Genomic DNA, 25,403 nt, shown 5'->3' on the forward strand with positions numbered 1-25,403 from the left:
ATATAAGGTCATGGTTGTTTATCTATTATTAATTATCCGTTTTTTTTTTTACTTATAGTTTTCAGTATTTAGAATTTTATTATCATTATGATTTGTAAACATGAGAATTAACAATGTTTTTATTCCAGATCTAATATTCTGGAAATTACATGCTCATGTTCATACTGAACTGTTAAAGGTCCAGTGTGTGTAATAATTGACAAGGTTTATTGGCAAAATCTGAATATACTACTACCCATTATTATATTTGTATAAGTGTATAATCGCTATAAAATAAAACTTGTTTGGTTTTCGTAGCCTTATAATTATTCTTTTATACCTACATGTAGCAAGGGTCTTCGCCATCTTGCCAACCAGAGAGCACGTTTCACAAGTTTCACATGCATAAATAAACCAACGAAGGGCGGAGGGAAAGAAGAAGGAGTAGGAAATAGCAGACATATCGTTAAATGGTTTAGATCTTCACCTCATCGCTCCATGCCCCTGAAATACTCCCAGTTTTTTTGTCCTTGGAGGCCACCGTTATTTTCGACGGGAGGCTGTACACTGGATGTGACGGTGTTCCCCCCATTTTACACACTGCACCTTTAAACTAACAATGTGCAGGTTTTTTGCTGGTTCATATCAGTCGTCACTAGTTTGTTGTTGATCTGCATGTGTGGCAGTGAAAATGACTGGTTTCCTCCACGTTTCCCTTCATTTATCATTAAAGATAAATAAAAAATCCACATGAAATTGAAAATTCAAGTTGAAATTCAAAATGAAACTTTTATTCGATCTCATAGAAAACATCAGTGTTACAGTTTGATCATCAGAAAAGTGCTGAACAAAACGACAACAAACAACAACAACAAAAAAGTTTGACAAGGACCTGAAACACTGTGTTGGATTTTAAAGGGAAGTGACTCAGCATCAAACAGGAAATGGAGGAACTCCCATCGCCCAGCAATGTTTCCTGTCACACTCAAGTTTTAAAATTTTAATTCGTTTTCACACACACACACACACACACACACACCCATACCCACACACATATACACCCACACACACAAACACACAAACACACACAGAGTAATCAAAACCAGACTCTCTCAGCCAAACACTGTGGGTCTGGTGGATGAACTTGGCACTGAGGTTTGTGGAGTGGACGTCTGCTGCTGCTCTGGAGATAAAACTGGAAAAAGACTCGAGGGGCTCAGAGCGCTGCGAGATAACCGACATGAAGACGCTTCAATCCAAGAGTCCGAGTTATGTTTTTAACCTTCCTGATCCCAGATGAGTTGTTGTTTTCCAAATCACACGACGTCAGATTTTAATTTTAAAAATAAAAAAACATTTTCTTTGCTGCTGGTTTCTGTAGATTTGAAAGGAACTCTTCTGAGCCGAGCCTCCGTCTTCCTCCTCTTCCTCCTCCGACCTTTTTTTCTCTCACACGATGGGGTAGCTGGCGAGGTTGGCGATGCCGCAGAGGTTGCCACGGTTACGTGCCATCAGGATGTAGCCCTTGTTGCCCCAGCCCTCGCTCCAGCTGTCAGAGAGAAGAGAAGGAAGGAAGACAGAAAAAGAAAAGAAAAAAGAGAGACAGACAGTTGAGTGATCGCCTGGTGTCGTCGTCAGTTTGTGTCATCAGACCGACAGCGTGTGGTTTTCATTTCGGCCGCCACCTGCTGCCTCTCAGCGCTCAGACAAGGTGACGTGACGTGTCGTGAGTCGTGACCCACCTGTTCTTGACGATCCAGAACTTCTTGCCCTTGGAGTTGACTCCGTAGCCGACCGCCAGCACGGCGTGATTGATGTCCTCTTTGTTGCAGTTGGGGTCGTAGTAAACACCTGAGACAGAAAAGAAGAGGACGGTGTTTTCAGTGTTCAGTCGTCTTACAGTACAGTATGTCCCTGCATGAAGGTCCAAACTCTGGTTTAAAGGAGACATATTCTGCCCCTTTTCCATGAATTAAAATAGTTCTTAAAGACATGTTTGTGACATGCTTTGGTCAAAATACCACAAGGATCAAACATCACAGCTCTTTTCATCCTCTCTAAACAGCCCTGTTCAGAACGGCTGGTTTCAGTGCCTGTCCCTTTAAATGCAAATGAGCCACTGCTTGCCCCGCTCCTTCTACCTGTACCTGTACTCACAGGTAGGGGTGGTGTTATGCAAATTTGAAAACTAATGACATCATTGTTAGACAACTGAGGAAACAGCTCGTAAAACCACATGGATTTCTACCAAGGGAGCCTGAAAACTACTGATGTTTTTGTCAGTTCTCACATTTTGGAGGCCGGAAGGCAAAACAAACACCTAGATATATGTTAAAGAGCCTTCAAAAAGTGATATTTCCATAATATGTCCCCTTTAAGACCCTTAACACGCTCGATGGTCAGATTTGAAACCAAAGACCAGCTTTGCTCACATGGTATTTATGGTAGAAACCAACTGCAGATTAGTGGGTGGTATAATTTCCGGTGTTCCTTGAATTCCCCACATGCAGGATGATTGGGTTTGGGGCAGAAACAGTTTACTATATACAGTCTTTATTGGAGGTTTAAGGGGGTTTATAATTGTCATTTGTCATTTTCTATCCAAACCTTAGTTTTGCTTGTATATATTCACAGTAGAAATGATAATATTAACTAAGACCCTGATGATCTGAAACCTTTAAAGAAACCCACTCCAGATTGGTAGGCACTACAATTTCTAGATGTTTCTTGGAGTAGTTCATTGTGTAGAGTCTTCATTGAAGGTTTAAGGTTGTTCATAGTTGTCATTGTGGAAATGCACCAATATGAAGGGCCATCAGGAGCTCTATTTGCCCCCATTAGTCTGGTTTTCCTCTCCTGTTTGACAATGGACAAATGGTGTGCACGTTTAAAACCAGCTTTTCTATTCTGTGAGTGCATTCAAGCATCGTCCTCAGCACTGAAGATGCAGCACTTAAGGCCAATTTGCTCTTGAACGCTGCTTCAGGAAAAGAATATAAAACTTTAAGAGATCATGAAAAGACCTTGGAGATCAGCCGCTATGAGAAAAACATTTGAAATGGCCATTTTCTTTGTAATTTTGGCTGAAATTCTTCACAAACCAGCCCCGGGGATACTTAAACAGTGAAGGTTTTAGAGTCGACTGCAGTAAAAATTTACATTTCTGAACATTTTTTGTGTGCAGGATTGTAATTATTATCATTCCCTACATTAGAAAGAGTCCAAGCCTCCTTTAAAGCGCCAGAACCAGCTCATAACTGCACCGAAACAGCACAACTGACTATAATAACAAAGCAATTTGCCTTTTTTAATCACATTCTTTTCATCACAGGCCCTGAAAAACACAAAAACAGCCAAACTTGAACACATCTGAGCGCTTCACTGACCTCTCTGGTAGAACTGGAAGGTGCTCTGCCCGGCGTCGATGCCCACGGACACTGGACCCACTTTAAACAGAGCAACAGCCAGAGCGTGCTCGTTGCCCTCTGGGATTTCTTTGTAGCCTCGGCACTGAACCGCCATGCCCGACGAGTTGTAGCGGCAGGGCTGGTCCTGCAGACGAGACCAGAGAACACAGGAAATGTTTTTAGTCTCTGAACAAAGATCACACAAACAAACAGGAGCTGGAAATGGTCTTTTCCAGATGATAGCAGCAGCGGTGGCTCAAACTGAAAGATCAGTTTTCAGGCCGAAACGATACCAAACAGTTGATGTTCAGGATCTCAAAGTTGAGAATTTGCTGCTTTTAATTGTCTTCTATCAAAACCAATGGAGTATTTTTGTGCTGTTTGGTGATGTCATGTATGTTTCATTGACTCGTGATTTTACCGTCATGTGCCACAGTAGATTCCTGCTCGACAGCAGCCGTCAATCATTAATAAGCCCTTCTACTTCCTCCTCTCACCACTTCATGACTAAACTGTGTTTGCTTTTATTTTTTATTTAAGGCTCCTGCTGCTGATTCAATCTCGTGTTCGCTGCTGGGAACGATGCGTTTAGGTGCCGTGAGATCAGGCCGCACGTGATCGTCATTGAGGAACTGTTTACCACTTTGGTTTCAGTCTGAATCTGTCGAGTTGTGGTCATTTCTATTCTTTCTTTTTTGTTTTGTTTGCACTTTGGTTGTCGCTTTCAAACCATCAGCAGCTGTTTAGCTTAAAGGGATAGTCGTTTTAGAGGTAAATGCAGAGACTGCTTGCTGAAAAACTGTCCCTGAAGGCAACGTGCATCAGTGGTTTTACATGAATTTCCCTCTTAAACAACTCTGTCTGGTAACGTTCTGTTATTATCTCATAGCGTGGTGAATGTGCAGGTCACAACTTGTCCACCAGAGCGTTGTGGAGTTGTTGGATTGTGTATTTGATGAGTTTGATGAGGGAAACCAAGAAATCCCATGAGCCTCCGTAGTGTAGCTCTGAGCAGCTCGCGGCTCTGCTCCGCCGTTCTAAAAATAGCTTGCACCGACAATTAAAGGTAACGAATCTACTGCTATGGCTATAGGGATTATGGCAATGGGCCAATTTGCCAAAATGTTGAACCATCCCTTTAAACCAGCATTTTGTTTCTATTTAAACTTGTGTCATCTGGAAAATTGTACAATTTTGGTGGAACAAAGAAATGGAAAATAAAATCTAAATCTTGTGTCAGCCCCGACCACATCGGTCTGACTTCAAGCGACTACAACCATGTGTCAAAAAAAAGAAGCCAGTTCGAAACAGGAACAAAGAAACAAATAAGAACACACAAAAGACAGAAAAACACAAGTTCCTGTTGATGCTTTACCACAGTCATGAGACGCACGATAGGTCACAGAGATGACTGGAAGTTTGACTGGACAGGAACTGACCCACTGACCCCTATTTTATAACAGGGTATCCGCGGGGTCTTGAAAAGTATTAAAAAGTCTTTTCACGACATTATAAAAAGTCTTAAATTTTGAAGGAATCCGAGTAGGGAAATGGCACTCGGATGCCGCCCAAGTCGAGCGAGTACTTGGATATCGGCTACAGCCCTACTAGAAACAAAATCAAACGAGCTGAAGCACATGTCATGACTGTCGTGATTGTAGTTTTTGTGAGTTGAGCAATATTTCTTTTTTGATAAACTTTTCCTTTGATTTATTATCCCAGCCTATTTTGAATTCTGTTGTAAGTGGTCTACAGTCTTAATGACAAACTAAAACTGTTAAGTTAAAAGTGTCATTGATGTGAATGTTTAAAGTGGCGGTGAGGTATTAAAAAATATTGATAAGGTCTTGAAAAAGTCTTAAAAAGGTATTTAAATTAACTTCAAGATTCCTGTATCTACCCTGTATAAACCCATAGGGTTTTTAACCTCTCCCGCACTTACTATTTTTGTTTAATTTCAGTTTTTTGTAATTGTCTTTTCTTATTGTGCAAATAAATAAATAAAAAATAAACAAATCAGCGTGGCAGCGTCTTGCTCACCTGTCCGACGTAGGGGTAGACGGCCTCGGAGTCGATGCCTCCGTTGTCCTCCACGTACTTGAAGGCGTTGGTCATGTAGCCGCCGCCGCAGCCGTCGTTCTCCTTGACGCAGTCCACCAGGTTCTGAGGACTGAGGTCCAGCAGCTGACCCGTCTGCTTGGCCAGCTGGCCCTCCAGGGCGCCGGCCGAGCTGAAGGCCCAGCAGGAGCCGCAGGAGCCCTGGAGGGACGGGAGGGAAAGGCAAGGTAAGACATCTTTATTTATATACAATAATACAATACATATTTATTTATATAGCACATTTAAGTGCTGTACAATAAAACACACAAGCAAAACTAGTGGCAATAAAACTAGATGGGATACAGGTAATGTAGCTACAATAAGACATGCAATAAAACAATAAAACAAGAGTGAAGACATATAAAACTAAAATGCCGAGGAAAAGAGATGAGTTTTTAAAAGAGATTTAAAGTGCTTGAGTGTTTGTGCAGTCCTAATATGCAGAGGTAGGCTGTTCCACAACGTCGGGGTCACCACAGAGAAGTTTTTAGTTTTGCTCTCGGTATGGTTAAGAGCAGCTGATTAGCAGACCTCAGTGCTCGGGGGGCATGGTGAAGAACAGGACGGTGCCAGGTCATTCAGGCACTTAAAAACAATAAGTCAAATTTTAAAATGAATTCTAAAAGAGACAGGAAGCCAGTGTAAAGTGCGGAGAATTGGGGTAATGTGATGGTGTCGCTTATATAGCACATTTCATACCAGGGCAACTCAATGTGCTTTACATGAGACAAAACATTAAAAAAAGAAGAAGCATAAAACAGAATAAAAACAAACAAAACACTAAAAACAGAGTGAACGCAAAAGCAAGAGCAAATAAAAGTAAAATAAAAGAAAATAGATAAAGTTTTAAGTTCTCAGCTATAAGCACGTGAAGAGAAATGTTTTTAACCTGGATTTAAAAGTGCTTACAGTTGGGTCTGATTTCAGTTCTGCTGGTATTTTGTTCCACTTGTGAGCAGCATAACAGCTAAATGCAGCTTCACCATGTCTGGTTTGAACTCTGCTCCACTATCTGACCCGAGTCAGTAGATCTCAGAGCTCTACTGGGTTTATACTCTACTAACATGTCATTCATGGGAAAGACGGGAAGAGTCTGAGAAAGAAAAATGAATGCCTCATCTTCGTATAATAGCTTGTATTCTGTGTATTGTATCTGGTGCAACCATCTTTTCATTTTTTCCTTTAAATGATTAATGTAATTGCACACTGTCCCTTATTAAACCAATAAACTAAACTAAACTAAACAAACCCTGGACCTGTTTCCGATGAGAGTTTAGAGAATGAATAGATGAAAGGTGTTTAAAACAAGAGCAGAATGAGGTGAGAGGGAAAAACGACAGATCAGTGACTCATTAGTGACTGAATCACAGATGTACGGAGCCTGCAGAGAGCAACTAAACACCTCATTAACACCTCGTCAAGCCTGCAGGAAATCAAACTGTGATGGGAGGTGAAGAGGAAGAGGAGGAGGAGGAGGCAGGTTGTGTCTTCTCCTCTCCGTCCACCAGGGGGCAGACTTGGACAATTTTTTTTAACAACGATGCTGTTGAGCAGCAGGAAGTTGGTGATTGAACAGGCTGCTGCTGGGAACATTGTGTACAATACACAGCTACAAGTACATACATGAGCTGCTTTGTCTCACGTGAACATCACATGATGATGACATCTTCTGTATAATGACCTCATTGTATTATATCAAACATATGATATAAAATAACAACATGTTATACCTACTGAGTCCAGTGTATCAGCAATAAGGTCTTTAAAGCTCATGTCATTACAATTACATTTATGCTAGATGTCTTTTCTGAGTAATTTTAAGGTGGAAATGCAATCACTAACACAGGAGCTCTGGTGTTCCACCTTAAATATACATCGTGTACTGACATGTGGACTATGGATTCAGTCCCTCTGTGTTAATACGACATCATACAGAGAAACTTTATCTTATTGTAGACTTAGGAAAGGAGAAAGAAGCCACTCTTTATCTGCCATAGCTGAATTAAATAAGACAATGAAAAGAACATAACCATGGGGAATGTACATGTAAATGTGGGGTGCGGGGTCTTATGTTTTTATGTCCCTATGTATTTGTGGTGTATGAAATGTGGGAATGTATAATTTGCACTTCTCGAGGCTGTTTGTACGTAATGGTGAAAACAATTTTCCTTGTAAAGGACAAATAAATTCATCTATCTATCTTCTATCTATCTATCTATCTATCTATCTATCTATCTATCTATCTATCTATCTATCTATCTATCTATCTATCTATCTATTAAAGAAACTGTTGGTTTCATCTACATATGAAACCAACAGTTGGATATTTCTTTGTTTGAATGGGCCCCAAGCTGAAAATGGCATTGACGATGACCCAGCATGACCACAGCCAGGTATAAAGAGATGCTTCTCCCAGTAATGTGGATGAACAGCTTTGGGATGAACCAGGAATGAATGGGAGATGATACCTGCAGCCAGGTGTCAACATCTGCAGCCATTGCCCACATTAACACTTGGATATGATGTTTATTTCTGCCACCAGATGAAACCAGCTTTTTAAGGGCCATAAAAATGTTTGTTTTTTCTAATTCAACATTGTATAGAGGGAAATATGAGTGTGTCAGATCTTCGGCCTCTCTCCATCTGAAGCACTAAAACTCAATTAGAGTCGATGCCTGACTGTAGCTAACGTCTCTGCCGGATTTGAGCAGAAACCTCTGCTGCTCCTCCCGGAGGAAAAAACACTCTGACATTCTGCTGCTCCGACTTTCTCCAATTAAAAAACTTTGTAAACGAGTAATCACTTCAGGTCACCCGGGGGCGACCGAGATCTGGCGGAGTCGAAACAAAACAAAACATCAAAAGACAATTCAGTCATCAGAAGAGGAGGCGAGGAGGAAGCAGCAGAGCTGTTAGTATGCAGCAGCAGAGAGCAGCCAGCACTGCTGAATAATTCATGGGCAACAGGAAGCTGAAGGACGGCTCAATAAATCCTGTTTACAGCTGCAGGCGGAGCGGCAACCACCAGGGGGCGACGGTGTCCTCTGCACAAACTCACTATGGTCACAGCTACAGCATAAATCACCATGAAGTTATGCCTCTACTGAATATAATGGTACAGTGGTGGTGGTAGTAAAAACTATAACAGTTGTATTAATTTGCAGTAAAATCTTGATTCCAAGTATAAAATAATGTTATCTATGAAAATATTTGAATATTTTGTCTCGGCAGCAGACTTCTACAGAAAAACAATGTTAGGTGTTTTAGTTTGCCATAAAAACTAAAAATATAAGTCAATAAAAGACATCCTGAGCACCATTATTGTATATTTATACATGACAGGTATAGCTATATAAACAAAATTAGCTATTTACACTGAAATTAAATTGATGATGAGGTAAAGTTGGAATGGTTCTTCAGAAAAGAAGTCTTTACTATAGCTACTTTCATAAAAAGTGCCTGGTCAAAAAGAAAAAGTGAATTATTTATGTGAATTCCATGTGGTTTTTGTTTTTGTTTGGTTTTGTCTGTGCTCTGATGATTTTGTTTGGTGTCTAAATATGATGATAATGTGTCTTGTAAGCCCTTATAGGCTGGGCGCCTTAATTGGTGCACGACACGTAAATAAATATAAATTAATTCATTCATACATACAACAAACCATTGTATTAAATAAGTATCTAATTAAGATGAAAATAAAAATGGACCTTTAAATTTTAAATTAATTCAATTTGATTTAATTTACCAACTATTTTCAGTTGAAAAATCAATTGAAAAAATATATAAAAAAAACGTCTTTTTCTATTTGCCAGAACACTAAAAGTCAACTTGACACCGCAAATAAATGAAAAAATTAAACAGATAAATAAAAAAACTTACTGAAACTATAAAAAAAGGTAAAATAAACATTAAATCAAACATCAGAGTATCATCCCTGTGTGTTCATTAGATAACATGACATCACCGTGCTGCTAACGAGCCTCCGAGCCGGAGCACAGATGCTCCATATTTCAGTCTGTCTATCCACTTCCTGTCCTGCTCAGCTCATGTTTACATAAAACACGGCCCCGTCTGTCCCACACGCTGCTAATGACTAATTACATCCAATAATCAAACTCATTCCTTTGTTGTCCAAGTCAATTAGAGCTGAGGCCTGGCTGGGCCTGTTTCCTCCGGCAAGTTATGTGACCGTCTTCATTCACTAGAGACTGGATGAGTTTCCTGAAATCTTCTCTTTTTCAAGGCTACAAATGAAAATATTCCCCTCATTTACATTTATTCACTTGAGAGACGCTTTAGGACACAGTGCAGCAGGAAACCTTGGTGTACGGATGTTAAATACTACAGTACATCTGTTAAATAAGTGCAAGGACGATGTTTAAAGAAGTCAAAAAGACGAAGTGTTAGTTCGACGTGTCAGGGTTTCAGGTTTTTTAGAGATAAAGAGACGACACTGAGGAGGTCACACACTCCTACAGGGCCAACAGGAGAAAAAAAACACCTTAAATTTTGACAGATTTCTACATAATTAAGTTGTTTTTCATGTTTTTTTGAACCTCGGCCACATTTCCTCTCAGAAATCAATGAGGTTTTTCTTTGTGGAAACTTTTTCTTGTTCCAGGCTGAACATGATCACATGTCAAAAGCCGAACGGGAACCTTCTTTTTTTTTTTTTTACAACTTTGTATTTCAGTTTCCAGAAACGCTGATCCACAGGAACATGACAGCTACAAAAATACAACAACTTCCCTTTTAACAGCTCCTTCCTGTTTTATGAACTCTATGATCCTATGAACTCTGACACAGAACTTCAAGTCAAACAAACTCACTCTGAGTCTTCGTTTTGTTCATTGTCTTATTTCCCTGCGCTGCAGTTTCTCAGTTACAACCAACAGGTTCGTCTGCCCATAATAACAGCCACGTACCTCCAGCTCAGCTCTAATTAGTTCTGCTGTTTAAACCTGAAAGAACTGATCATGACGGTGATAAAAGAAACGAGCTGCGAGCTCAATATTTACATATCATCACTCTGACACGACGTGTTAACAAACTGTTACATAAGCATTTATCTGAATTACATCCCTGACAACTCTCTGATAACTCAAGTCAATATTTCCATAGAGGAATGTAATATAATACGGCCTTAAATCAAGAGTATTGTTGTCATATGTGCAGCTTATAAGGAGATATATTGCCATCACATATAACATTTAAGTTTTTATAATATATATTTAACACTCAAATACAAATTGTACAAAACATATTGTAATATCTATATGTTGTTTTTAAAATTTAGTATAACATGTTGTAACCTTGTGTTTTATAAACAACAAATATATACATTCTAGATGTTTCTTTAGGTTTTCTCTAATCCAGTGGTTCTCAACTGGTGGGTCGGGACCCAAAAGTGGGTCGCGACCCGTTCTGGATGGGTCGCGGACAGCTGGTCAAAAAGGTAAATAATATTTAATGCTCATCTGATGTTAGACATGTCTTTTATTTTGAAAAATAACATATATTGAAAGGCACGCGTCATGTGAACACATGCAGTTGCAATGGTCCTCCTCAGTTTCATTCATGTGCTCTGAAATGCACTTTGCTCAATAAAGAGCAAAACGAGTTTTTAAAGGCTTTAAAAAAAAAAATCTTGGTTTGAATTCTATAAAAGTGGGTCGCGACTTAATGACCATGGGAAAATGTGGATCCCAGAGTGAGACTAGTTGAGAACCACTGCTCTAATCTATCTTAAACATGTTGTTCTTCATATTACCGTATTCATGTTTGGACTCTACTGTTTATATATATATGGACAAACGCTGGGATGGAAATATTTAGGTAGGTCTTATAAACAGACATATGTGCTAAGATATTAGTCCTTATTTCTTGGTTTCAAATGTATTTGTTAATGTTTTATATACATTAAATGTATATTTAGTTTTACATGTACATGTGGAAATCAAGTATATGTCTATTATCATATTTTTGTGCTGGTTTTTGCTCCGTGTTTGGTCTCCACCTGCTCCACCACCAGCGAAATGTTTTGACCTTTAGCCTCTGAACGCCTCACTGTGTTCAACAGCGAGTCACGATGTTTTTCTGTCTGCAGTTTCCTAATGAGCTAATCAACATCTCTCTGCAGCAGGTTCACATTCTGTAAATCAACAACGATGATCTGAAAGTCGCTGCGAGGTGAGTGAGCTGCTGATTATTCTCTGTGGGTTCATCACTATGATCGACGCCATGATCCACCGTCATTGATTAACACCAAATAAATTCAGAGCTGCCAAAAGAGCAACAAAGTCTGAAAGTTTTCAAACGCTGCATGCAGAGTAAGTAAGTGTGTCTTTGTTGTCTGACTGACCTGGTCCTTCACCGGGGTCACCATGCCCTTCTTGCGGTAGTCCACGGACTTGGGGATCTTGGACACTCGGTCGTCCATGGCCAGGGTGAAGCTGCGATCGCGGTTGAGGGGAATCTGCAGGCCGGTCATCTTGTTGGTCACTTCCTCTGACGTCTGCATAAACACAGATGGAGTCAATGTTAGCCTACACTTACACTGCATCCTGTTTCTGGTCATTAGTGCTGCTGCTGCTGAGTCTGCACTTTACTTCACTACAAAAACAAAAAAAAACCAGCGACAGCAGGCGGGCAGCTGAGTGTAGATCAAAAACATTAACGAGCAAACGGAGAGAGCAGAGGTTAACGGATCCAGGTTGTATTGTGCTGACAGTGGATGGTGTGAAAAAAAAAAACTTTCCCTTATTTCCTGGAATAATCCTGTGAGATAAAAAAATGTTTTGGGGCAAGAACAAGAGAAGATGAGGGGAGAGGGTGGGGCAGGGGGGATTTATTTTTAGACTTAAGACGAAGCGAGTAAAAGAAGATATGAGAGAGGCAGGATTTGACTCAGCAGGGTGGCGGAGGATGAAAAGTATTTCATGAAGAAACCGGTTTGACACAGTTCTTTTTTTTTTTAAGTGCTGCACAAAGGTCAGGAGGCGGCGCGGCGCAACACGAGGTGCAACAGTGCAAAGAAAAGATTCACAGAACAATGACAGAGAGAGAGATGTAGAGCAGAGAAGGAATCAATGCATCTGACTTCTCTTTTGTTTCCTGTCTGTCCCTGTTAGACCGCTAAGTGATAATAAGCAGCAGCGTTTTCATCACGGTTCAGTCTCCGAGCAGAAAGATCATTAAAGGAAGAAATACACCACCATCTGTTAATTTCACTTAAGTGCCTCCAATAAAAGTAATAAAAACAAAACAGAAACTCATCCTTCATTTCTCAGCCACCTGTTCCTGCAACAAAAAACCCCGACACTATGATCATTTATCCAGATTCTGGATGTGTAGCTAATGAATAAGCCCGAGCACCCGTGCACATATCTTGTTTCCCACTTGATTGTTTGCTCGCGGCGGCGTCGGCGTCTGTGTCTAAGCACATGTCAGCGTCTGCAGCTGATGCAGCTGATGCAGAAAACAAACACGACAGCAGCTAAAAAGCCTGAAGTGAAAATAAATAAATAAATAAAATAAAATAAAATAACAAGAACATATTTGACACTTAGCGGCTGATTTTCTGTGACTCACACTCTTCCTGAAAAATGAAACACTTTTTGGTTTAATGTGTGACACTGTGGGAAAACGGCACGATGTGAGCTTCGCTAATGAATGTGAGACATGTGTTAATGTTTCTTCTGGCATCCGCACCTCAGTTTATGATCTGAATGCACCAAGACTTTGCTCTGATGAAGCAATTATCTATTAATTGATAGGTTTTTGCAACATTTGCTGCTTCTCAACTCCTCCACAGTCTAAATATGATGCTTTTTTTGTTGTTGCATATATTTGCAAACTGAAACTAAGACAAAATCTTATTTCTAGTCAAAATGTCTAATTTCTAATCAAAACAATCTCATTATACTTAAAATAAGACTCATCACATTAAAAGTAGCTTGTTTTTAGACACTTTTTACTTCTTTCAAGCAGATTTTCACTTGAAATAAGTAGAAAAATCTGATAGTGGAGCAAGTTTTTCTTTCTTATTACAAGCACAAAAAACCTGCTTTCACTGGCAGATTTTTCTACTTATTTCAAGTGAAAATTAGTTTGAAACAAATGAAAATGATCTTAAAACAAGTTCATTTTTAGGTGATGAGTCTTATAGAGTTTAGTTTTGACTAGAAATGAGACATTTTTTACAAGAAATAAGACAAATATTCTTGGAAAGATTTTGAGTTTTTGCAGTGTGAAGAAATCACCTTCACTGTTTTCTGATGATGAACAGAGACAATAATCTAAACAAATGTTAGTTAGAAGCTGCATCGTCGGTCTACGTCGTGGTGGCAGTTGGTCATTTTTTACCTCATTAACCTGAGACAGCTGCCTCAGCGTTGGCACGGCAGCAGCTGGGCCGAGCAAAGTGATACGAACGATAGAAGAAGAGCGGGAACAGTGACTTGATTGGTTCTGGATACTGGTGAACTTCCTGCTCCTTATCATGGTATTCATGTTTTTCAAGATGGTCACAATGCCATGAGGTCATCCCCTATCGATTGTCTTCCACTATTACACTCTACATTAGGGGTGCACCGAATGGCATTTTTTGGCCGAAGTCGAATACTGAATAAAATCAAAACACTTGGCCGAATAACCAAATAATACCGAATACCGAAAGTGGTTATAAAGTTTTTAAATAAAATATTTTTTTAAACTTAATTTTCAAAGAAAGTAAATGTTTATTGACTATTCTGACAGTTTTTGAATATTCCAGTTGCCGTTGCTCATCAAAAAAGCACAACAAGTTATATAAAGTTTTTCATTGAGGCCTATATCGGCCCATTGTGAGTGCTGAAAGATCTATGCAAGTACATTCCAAAAAAAAACCAAGTGTCTTTTAAAACAGTGGTTCCTAACCTTTCTTGGTCAGATTTTTTTTAATTAATCAATTAGGCTACTAGACATTTCAGGCGACCTCATTTGAATTTCAGGCGACCCCACGTGGGGTCCCGACTTTTTTTAATATTCGGCCTTGCTTTTCACTCATTCCACCGAATGTTGCTTTTTTTTTGCAATATTCGGCCGAATATATTCGGTTACCGAATATTCGGTGCATCCCTACTCTACATGGGATTAACACCTTAAAAAGTGGGCGTTAAAGGGTTAAAAGGTGAAATTCATATCAGGAGGGTTAATGTTTGATAGAAAAGGACACGATCTGTCCCTGAACTCACCATGTCTCCCAGGTGGTTCATCCCCAGCTCGTAGGAGTGGATGCCCAGCGCCGCCTCCTCGTTGTGGGCTTCGATCATGCGCATGTTCTTCTCCCAGATGGCCCGACGGATCCCCTCCTCATCCTGACACAAAAACACAACATTTTTTTTTTACTTTTTAAAAAAATCTTTAGAGCTTTGAAATTGTCCCTTTTTGACATTTAACCTTCAAAATGCAGAAAATAAACAGATTATCTAAAGCTTTATGGTGAACAGGCTTTCCAGTCGTTGCTATTAATCAGTCAATACGCTGACGATGCACCGTTATGCACGAATAAACGTAGCCACACTTCAGCTGCCCAACACACGTCATATGTTTTAAACTTTGTTTTCTCTTTAAGTAAAGCTTATCCACTTAATATTCAAAAACAATGTAATTCACACTCCCTCTTTTAGGATGGATGGTGTTTATTTGATTGATTTTTACAGTCAGCGATAAATCACTACCTCAAACAATGATGAGCTTTTTGGGAATTTTAATGACAAAATGAGGATCTATAAAACACTGTGCAGCTTATGAAATCATGAGGACTTTACTTTTTAAACACCTGAGGATCCACCCCCCCCCCCCCCCCCCCCCCCCCCAAGTGCATGCTGGTCCTTGTGATACATGAATGTCACCTACACATCAGTCTGAAGTTTTAGTTCTGCTCTAACACCTGACAGTGGAAAGAAATGAATCTGGGCAAATAGAACAAATTTACATTTTAATTAGCAAAGACAGAGAGCTGCCCCATTTCATTAATTAGGCCAATTAAATCAGTGCACACTCACACAACAATCCTCCTTCCTACTGCAGCTTGTACACACACAACTAAACTGTCCAATCCCATTGTGATTTATATTTGTATTGACATCCCATCAGCGCCGATGTGTCAGACAGTGACTTTGCATTTATATGACATCGGTGCTGCTTGTACAGATGCATTATGGGACTCAGATACAGTCTCATGCTTGGTTACCTAAACACATCCAACAGTGTGCTTAGTATTCATGGTCTTAACACTCATTAGCATAACTATGATCATTATTTTCCATCCTTTCCTGTAATGGAAAATGCAAATCATGCGAGGCGGCTGATTCTATTACAATGATGTCAGTTCAAGGAAGGTTGAAATAGAGGAAAAGTGATTAAAGAGAGAGAGAGAGAGAAAGAGAGAGACAGAGAGAGAGGTAGTGTCTTTTCTGCTGACTACACATAGATATAAATAAACAGCACATAATCATCATATGAACGCACACACACAAACACACATACATGCAAATGCATAAATGTATGGTGTCCAAATAGAAACAAAACAACATACTGCACATGCACCATTACAAACCACACACACACACACACACACAGCTGTGAAGCGGTGACCTCTGGCTGGAGGTGAAGAGTGAGGGGATGACAGATGCTCACTGAACATCCAGGAAGTCAATTTTGCAGGCGTCTGTCCTACAACACCAGCTAAACTACATTTCCCTCCATCCAGGAAATGAATAGACAAAAACAAATAACTAAAAAAAAGAAAAAAGAAAGAAAGGAACAAGAATTTTAGAAAAAAGGAAACGCATCACTGTCCGTCGGACCTGATTCTTCGGAGACAGAGTAAAGTGGGTCTGCGGCCTTTTGAGAATGAACTCTTTTTTTTCTGAATTAAATACTGGCTGGAGATGAGAAAGATGAAGTAAAGTAAATTCTCATTGTGCGTGTCCTGCTTTACTTTTCAGCTTCTCTAAACTCCATCTGTCTCGTTTCCACTCCGGGCCAAAACACGGAAGTAGAGCAACCAGTGCCGGCCCGGCGCGGCCAGGCCCGTTGCTGCTCTGCCGTATATCACTCGCTTTTCTAGTCGACTGCGTGTCCCTCAGCGTTTACAATATACGCAGCCCGTCTAAGGAAAACATATGCTGCAGAGATTCACTGTTAATTATCTTAGGTAACACTCACACACTTGTAGAGAGCGAGGAGCTGCTCTGGCTTGTGGACAAATCCTACAAACATCTTGGTCGCTCAGTATCTTTTTCTTCCTGCTCAAATAAAAGTGATGCAGCCATGACGATACAGACGGCTGCTGTCCAATCAGAAATGGTTTGATGATTTGATTCATTAATTCTAATTGCTATAGAACTGAAAATGTTGAAATGGGTGTTACAGAACCACCTCTAAATACGCTGCTCGTCTCAACGTTTCCTACAAATTTGGAGCTGCTGATTTGAAAGAAACATGTTTTCCTACAGTAATGCAATGCAATATCTATTTGTAACATCTCAAGTGTTATTACTTTTTTATTCTAGCTATAGCTTTAAAATCTACAACCTCAACAGTGGAACAGATGTGACACGTTTGTGGACACGAATCCCAGTCTCTTCTCTTTTGTTTTTATTCTACACTCCAAAAATGTTATCAGGGAAACAATCTTGGCAGCAACAACATTTGGTTGCAAAAAAAAAAAAACCCAATATAGCCTATTGTGGAAAAGAAAAGTCTATTTGTTGGACTGTACAAACAGAATCCATTGGAGACGGGATTAATCCACTTTTTTGATCCTTCCATCTGTCAACAGTAGAAACTCCTCTGCAGCAGTTCAGCTATGAAAAGACCTCAACATGGGTCAGCAGTTTTTACTATTTTAGCCTCTGGAAAACACCAAAACCTAAACATTTCATATTTTCCAGTTGCAGTGACTATAACCAGTAATAATCAGTAATTTGTCGATGATGCACTTTTATTCCCAAATAAAAACAAGCCAAACTTCAGCAGGTGATTTTTTACAGTGCAACTTCAGTTCTTTAGATAATTTCCCAATGATGTTTTTCTTGAAGTAAAACTATGTACTTTATATTCTCTTCTTTCAGGGCCGATGGTTTTTATATTTGTTGATTTTACAGTCAGCAATAAATCCCTACCTCTGTTTTAAAGGGATAGTTCACCCAAAATTGAAATTTCTCATCTCATTATCTACTCACCCTCATGTTGACTAATAAGGGCTGGGAGAAGTTTCAGAGTCCTCCGTGGCTTCTCTGAGTTACAGGGGGTCTCGGTGTAGCAGTGCATGTCCATATAACGGTTGCAAATGGATACCAACTGTCTTCGTAACAAAAAGACACACCAAAAAACATCCAAATACCTCCATGCTACTCGTATGTAATGTCTGTCTTGTATTGAAGCCCTGAAATGCGAAATTGTCCCGAAAAAAAATAAATTTCAAGCTTGTTTTTAGCGGAAGCTCCTCTTCCCGGTTCGTCAAATTTGGACGAACCGGGAAGAGGAGCTTCCGCTAAAAACAAGCTTGAAATATAGATTTATTAAAAAAAAATTCGGGACAATTTCGCATTTTGGGGCTTCAATACAAGACGTTTACATACGAGCAGCATGGAGGTATTTGGATGTTTTTTGGTGTGTCTTCTTGTTACGAAGACAGTTGGTATCCATTTGCAACCGTTATATGGACATGCACTGCTACGCCGAGACCCCCTGTAACTCAGAGAAGCCACGGAGGACTCTGAAACTTCTCCCAGCCCTTTATTAGTCGACATGAGGGTGAAATTTCAATTTTGGGTGAACTATCCCCTTTAATCCTTGAAATAAACAAAGCAGTGATGAGCTGTTTCGATCATCTATACGACACTTGAGTGACAGAGCGATAACGACGGTGCAGATGGAGATTCGGTACCGACGTCGAGTTCCTTTGTAACTCCTACAAGGAACATTTGTTTTGTTTAATGTTCCCTCTGCAGGTCTGCATCATCCTCTCTAATAAATATCCACCAGACAGTCCAACACTGACTGTCCGATAAATTGAGTCAGATGTAGACAGACAGTGAGTCAAACACAAACATGTCCACGTTGAGAAACTCACTGAAGCACAAAGAGACAGAGAGAGAGAGAGAGAGAGAGGAGGGAACAAACAGAGGCTGATGGGAAGAGACAGCAGATAAATGCACAGACTGCTATAAAACAAACTGAGACTGCAGCTGGAATGAAACTTTGACATCGTTCCCCATTAATGTCACTATGATCTTTCCTCCTGCCACTCTGCCTTATTGTTGAATCTATTTAATAAACTTCAGCAAAAGAAAAACTCGTTCTGCAGAAACGTCCAAGAATAAAAACAAAAAAAAAAAAAGCACTGTGTTTTCTTTACTTTGTTTTGTACAGATCAGATTGATAGGAATGAAACACGGAGTTTCACCACACGAGCAACAAGGATTCACACTGCAAAAACTCAAAATCTTTCCAAGAATATTTGTCTTATTTCTTGTCAAAATGTCTCAAACTAATCTCTTTCCATTTAGAATGAGACTCATCACCTAAAACTTAAACTTGTTTTTAGATCATTTTCACTTGTTTCAAACACATTTTCACATGAAATAAGTAGAAAATCTGCCAATGAAAAACTTGCTCCACTCTCAGATTTTTCTACTTATTTCAAGTGAAAATATACTTGAAAGACGTAAAAAGTGTCTAAAAACAAGCTACTTTTTATGTGATGAGTCTTATTTTAAGTATAATGAGATTTGTTTTGACTAGAAATAAGACAAATATTCTTGGTTAGATGTAGAGTTTTTGCAGTGCACTCAACTATGCAGCTTAGAAATAAGTACAGTCCTCTGTCTGTCCAGAAGTTGTGCAATCATGCTTTTTTCTCAGAATGAAACAACTCATGTGAGACTAGAAAACTGTCGATACAGAAGAGAGAAGTGGAAGCTTTGTGGTTTAAGATATGACCAACTGTCTACTCACTGAGCCTGGTGAACTTTTATTAAAAAACCACAAGCACCTGGAGCTTGGCTCGAACAAAGTCCAATCTACATGCCACAGCAGGCTGGTTTCACTTTCACTTCAGGTTTAACAATCTGATTTTGAACTGAAACAATGATCTTTTCTGCTTTTTCTTACTTTTGCATCATAAACTCCTTGTGCTGACACTCACCAGGGCGTTGTACTCTCTCTGGTGTGTCATCTTCCACTGCTCCCATTGGCCGTCCAGAGAAGCTTGATCCAGGTGACCCAGAGCTGAGGCCGCCAGCAGCAGCACACACACGTACGACAACATCCTGGAAAGAACAGAAACACACACATTCACACAACTGAATGTTTGGTAACACTTTACAATAAGGGTCCCTTAAAGCAGAAGTAAGCGATCCGGTGGTTTTGGCTATAACTTTTTGTCAGCCGATGGAGTTAGCAGTCCCCGCCCTCGTCCCTACGTCACCACATTCGGGCGCATCCCTTGGCTGCACACACAGAGAGGACCGCCCCTTTATGCCGTTCTCTCTCCTCATTGGATAAAGGTGGTAGGATACAAGGAAAGTTTTCTACTCGGCTCAGAGCAGAGCAGAGTGACTGACAGACCCGTGTTTCGGACCAAACACTCTATAGAAGTGATTGCTGTCGGAAGATACAACTATTTAAGACTTATATTAACACAAATATTCCGCTTACATCTGCTTTAATTAACATTAGTTAGTACATTATTAAGCATTAATTAATATATAGATATATATAGATATGAAGAGTTCATTTGCAAAAGCAGATAAGTGCCATTTTGAAAAAAATGAGCTGAGGCTTTGTAATTATTCTTTGCATAGTGTTGTTTTCAATAAAACTTTATTTTTTTGAGATATGTCTGTTTTGTTACATCTCAAAGTCACTCAACTTTGGTTTAACTGATATTGCCTTATGTAAATAAAAATTAAAAAATGAAGATTTTCTAGAGTTTTTTAAAAACGGAGTTATCTGCTTTTGCAAATGAACTCTTCATATATTAACAATCATTATTATGTATTACTTAGGATTAGGAAGCACAATAATTAATGTAGCCTATTAGTAAGCAGTTAATTAATGTTGACTACTCAAAGTTAGTTAATAAATTAAGTAATAATAAAAGTTGAATAATGTAATTAGTTATCATTATGTATGCATTACTCAGCATTAATTAACACATTAGTTTATATATTAATGCTTAATAATGTAATGTACTAACGTTAATTAAGGGACCCTTATTGTAAAGTGATACCGAATGTTTTATACTGTATTAATTCACAACAAACCAGTGCTCAGGTCTGTGTGAGACCTGATTTAACCTGATACCAAGAGCTGGGAGCTTGTTGCAGGAGAGAAACCTGTTTAAATAAAGCAGGAGCTATGAAATGAAACCTAGCTGGTGGTGACTGACGCCACATTCCTCTGTGGGATTTCTTTTCCATGAAAGCTTGATTGATTTTGGAGGAAAAACCTGGCAGTGCAGTCCACAAGTGGCTGAAAAACCAAACAACTGCTGCTCTGAGATCAGTTTCCACACAGTCTGGTTAAAAAAATACTCTTGTCCTTCTATAAAAGACGACTGAATTTGTGGATAATGATGTCGTCTGTGAGCTGTTTCATACCAGACGTATCAGTAGCAGCCCCGACACGGAGAGTCAAGCTGAATAACCTCTGCAGATAAAACCGTCTGTGTGCAGACTGAGGCCTCCTCTTCTCCACCTTCACCTCCCTCTGCTTTCTGTCCATCTGTCTTTCATCAGCCTCTCCCTGCTGTTTCACTACATCCTGCTTTTCTAATCTGCATTAGCAGCACCCGTCTCTTCCAGTAAAGGGCGTCTGACCTGCGCGGTTGAAGCAGAAAAACAACAACAGCAACAAAAATACAGTTTCCTTCAACTTTGAGAGCTGCTGCCTCACCGTCTCTGCTTCCTACACACCAGGATTATTACATCCACCAGCAGCACCGCCACGGCTTCACCCCCGGGTGATGTGAACTAAACGCCTTGATTTACATAGCAGGGTCTCATGGTCTGTATGCAAATAAGTCACACAGTTTACTGCAACAGCGTGTGCATGATGAGTCACAGGAAGGAACTCTCCCGCTGAGAGTTTCTGCAGGATTTAGAGATGGATGTTTGCACAAAGCATAAATATTTGTGATCATATTCTAAAAAATAATATGTCTTTTGTTGTAAATTTCCCATGCACACTCTGAGATAAAACTGCAGCCAACTTCCCAGAAATCCTCCAATCAAAAGGTGCAACCGGGTCACAATCATTCTCTAATCTAATCTCACAGAGCCACTAAGGCTGATTACTTTCTTAGCTGGAAAAATAAAGAAACTTAAAGTCTGTAAGTCTAAGAGAAGTGAGTTCTGTACCGGTGCGGGTCTGTTCAGCTCAGCTCAGTTACACCCAGATTGATTTACCTGAAGTACAAAACATCCGCAGCCGTCCTTTTCTAATCCGTTCAAACTGATTTAACCGGCTCTACAAGCTCAGGAGGAACAGACAGAACTGAAAGTAAAAAAAATAAATAAAATAAAACTCCTCTGCAGCATGAAACCACCAGACAAACCAAACAAACAACAAACTTTTACCTTTAGGTGCAAAAAAGTCAAAGAGTTCTGGTGAAGTCCACTGAGTCTGGCGCCGTCCACCTTCTGCTGCCGAAGTAGGTCAGTGTGTGAGTTTATATTGCTTTGGGGTTTTCAGGAAGTACAATGGGAGTTCCAGGTCTGAGGAAGGAGAAGGAGGAGAAGGAGGAGGAGTCTTTTTCTTTTTTTTTCCATGCCGGGTAATCACATCTGGTTTCACTCAAAGTGGCAAAGATCCCCGAACCAGATGATGTCAGGTGTCAGATTACGTGTCTGAACAGAAAAACCTCACGGCGGCTGAACGCTGAGTCTGGGCCACGACTTGTAAGAAAAAGAAGAAGTTTAAGAAGAAGAGGAGGAGGAGGAGGGGGAGGAAGGCTCTTGAATTTTTAATAAAAAACAACTTGGATTTTATTCCCATTCAAACCTCAGACACAGCTTGTATTATTCATCAGACCTTTGTCAAACACGAGCCGGCGTTGTTGTGTTTCTGGCTGTGATCTATAACTTCTGACATGTAACAGCAAAAAAAACAACTAATAACTTTACTAATGATGATGAAGCGTTTCGGCGATTGTGTTTTTCACGTTGGTTCGCCCTCAAAACATCCGCAGCAGCAGCAGCAGCAGAAGCAGAAAAAAAGCTTCACACAATCTCTGTGCTAAATATCTAAAGGAATGTGTTCTTTTGTGATAAATAAGGAAATAAAGCGAGACTTTTACAACCTCATGCACGGTTACAAAAACTAACAGTACACATCTACAAAGTTCCCAGATGAAAAATTAATGGGGCTTTGTTTTTTTGGTTTGTTTTTTATATTACAAAGTGAAACATTTGGTTTAACACAGATTTCTAGAAAATCTCCAAAAGCGTGAGTGAACATCGAGGACAAAACATCTAAAACTAAAATGTTTATGTGTTTTATTATAAATAACTGTGGATTGTGCATTGGAAAAACACTATAAAACAATATTAGTAAGACATTGTGTCTAATGGATCGAGTCATTGAAGGAAGTTTCCCTCCAGGCCTGATCCATAATTATAACGTGTGCCATCATGTCTGCTCTGCTCACTTCTGGTCAATGGTGGACGACGTGCACCGCACTTCCTCTTTCACTCAGTCAACAGCTTCATGTGTCAGGTCTGCGTGTATATATGAACATGTCAGGTGACTCCTGCAGCAGACTGGCACATGTAGTCACCCGTCTAAATATAAAGAGCGTCCCGTGTAGCTCATATGTCCAGTGAGACATAGGCTGGTTACTCATTCATGTAAAATAGAACAAACATATAGACGACATGATGTTTTTTGTTTTTTTTGCAGAGCGCATTGACTTCACGTCATGTTTCCCATGATGCCATCAATGGGTTAAACATGGTTTAATATCATATTAATATATTAAATTATAATATTTGTTATGATTTCATGGACCCCAATAGTTTTGACGCTTCGTTCTTTTCCCTCGGGGTCAGGACTTTGTCTTATTACAGAGTTTTGGTAGCCTGGGTATACCATGGACCCAATTTTTCCCTCAACAAGGGAGCCAATCACAGACCAGGGGACAAGACGATGGCGACACACCAAAGCGACTTTGTTGATAAATTAGCTTGTCGATCCAACATGGCGGCAGATGCTTTACCTTTTGATGCAGTGTTAGAAAGTGTTTTAAGTAGTTTAGACCGTAGTTTATTTTGAAAAAATAGCAACGTTTAGCGGTTTTTTCCTCAACGGATTTCTGTCGCACTACATACGTCATTGGGTATGATTGATACGATTGGCTAAGCTACGTACAGACGCATTTGATAGACATTTGTAGCGCCCAATAGACAGCTCTGGGCTTTCGTAAACCACGCCTCAAATACGAAAAAATAAACGGGTGGTTCCCAAACCGAATCTCAATCTATTGAGATGAGGTCTGGTAATAGCCAGGCTAGAGTATTGGCATAGTGTGGATGAATCTTGTGACTTCTCTGCTGTAACCTCTGAGATAAACACTCACCATGCATTTCTCGGAAACATCTTTACACCTTCTCATTAGTGCAGTTGTCCAATCGGCTGATCGTCTGGCAGCAGTGCACAAGATCCTGCAGATAAAACGTCACAATGGAGAAGAAAATGTGATCTCAGTGACATTGACTGCAGGCTTAATAAAGTCTAATATTGTATTAGCCATGAAAGGACGTAATGCACTAAATCTGAATTAAGGAAGGACGGATGAATAATTGAACTAAATCTGATTTAAGGAAGGGCAGGTGAATAATTGAACTTCAGATAAAGCAAAACAGGAACAGAAAAAACCCCCGAAATCAAATCATTATTTGACATTTTTTCCTTGTAGGCTGCTAGTGCTTTGTCGCTGTAAGAAGATAAGATAAGATTTACTCTATTGTCCCATTCAGGGAAATTTGTCTTGGGCATGAAGTGCATGGTCCATACTGTAGGTACATACACTGATAATCATGATCCAAAACTGACCGGATTTGAATCTAAACAACATGTATTATCTATTTTTTATACACTATTCTTTACATTTGATATATGTTCTTATACAAAAATGTCTTCTATTTGCATTGTCTGTCATATGCCTGCTGTTGTAACACAGTCATTTTGCAGCCTGGGATCAATAAAGTCAATCTCATCTCATCTGAAAGGGACATTGTGTAACTTCTCCTGTTATCTATTCACGAAAACCGCAGCAAGATGGGAGGAATTCCTACACAATGGACCTTTAAATTCTGTTTTGTTGAGCTACTGCTGAACTTCTTTTTGCTGTTCAGCAGCACTGTACGTGGCCTCGAGTGATGAGTGGGAAAAAAAAGTAAATCAGAGCGTAACACTGGTGCAGGAGGAGAAAACTCACAGAGTCTGCAAAATGACTCAGTTTATTCAATTTCACAACAACTTGTATCTGTTAGTGTTAGATACAAGAATTCACCAGAATCACATCTGACCCAGGAAGTGTGTGATGAAAACCCTGAAGGGAGGAATGATCCACTTCTGCAACATGACATGTTGTTTTTCATAATGTGGAAAACCAGGAACATCATCAGTAAAGAACATTTCTGCCTCTAGAGGCCGTAGTTTGAACCTCTCAGCCTCTTTTCCTAATGCATCCTCCACCTGCTGTGTGTTGTTGTAGGTGCAGGTCTAACGTTGAAGCTCCAAACACCTAAAGAAGATCAGTCTCTCCAGTCCAGTCGGCCACACTGTGATGAGATCTGTGGTTGTGTTAAGTGCAGCTCCCGGCGCAGCCTCTCATCCCTGACAGCTCGCTATCTACCTGATCGA

The 25,403-nt window shown here is 39.8% G+C and overlaps 1 protein-coding gene across 1 annotated transcript; it reads right to left on the reverse strand.

The window, feature by feature from the left end:
• Positions 1-748: 748 nt before the first annotated feature.
• Positions 749-22,230, reverse strand: LOC310998725 (cathepsin K-like). Its single transcript, XM_083988899.1, has 8 exons — positions 22,118-22,230; positions 19,684-19,807; positions 14,720-14,842; positions 11,848-12,000; positions 5,427-5,645; positions 3,366-3,531; positions 1,722-1,830; positions 749-1,528 (listed from the first exon to the last, which is right to left on the reverse strand). Exons 2-8 carry the CDS (start codon positions 19,804-19,806, stop codon positions 1,429-1,431), a joined length of 993 nt encoding a protein of 330 aa, XP_083845025.1. The 5' UTR covers position 19,807; positions 22,118-22,230; the 3' UTR covers positions 749-1,428.
• Between the last annotated feature and the right edge of the window lie 3,173 nt (positions 22,231-25,403).

This window comes from Trachurus trachurus (assembly GCF_905171665.1).
Source record: "Trachurus trachurus genome assembly, chromosome: 16".
In the NCBI taxonomy this organism is placed as follows: domain Eukaryota; kingdom Metazoa; phylum Chordata; class Actinopteri; order Carangiformes; family Carangidae; genus Trachurus; species Trachurus trachurus.

What these genes read in the sequence shown, in the direction of transcription:
- LOC310998725 (XM_083988899.1), bottom strand. Translation starts at nt 19,806, where the DNA reads ATGTTGTCGTACGTGTGTGTGCTGCTGCTGGCGGCCTCAGCTCTGGGT. An exon ending in TGACCCCGGTGAAGGACCAG is followed by an intron (nt 5,646 to 11,847) that starts GTCAGTCAGACA and finishes CCGTCCCTCCAG; the next exon opens with GGCTCCTGCGGCTCCTGCTG. An exon ending in TCTACCCCTACGTCGGACAG is followed by an intron (nt 3,532 to 5,426) that starts GTGAGCAAGACG and finishes TCTCGTCTGCAG; the next exon opens with GACCAGCCCTGCCGCTACAA.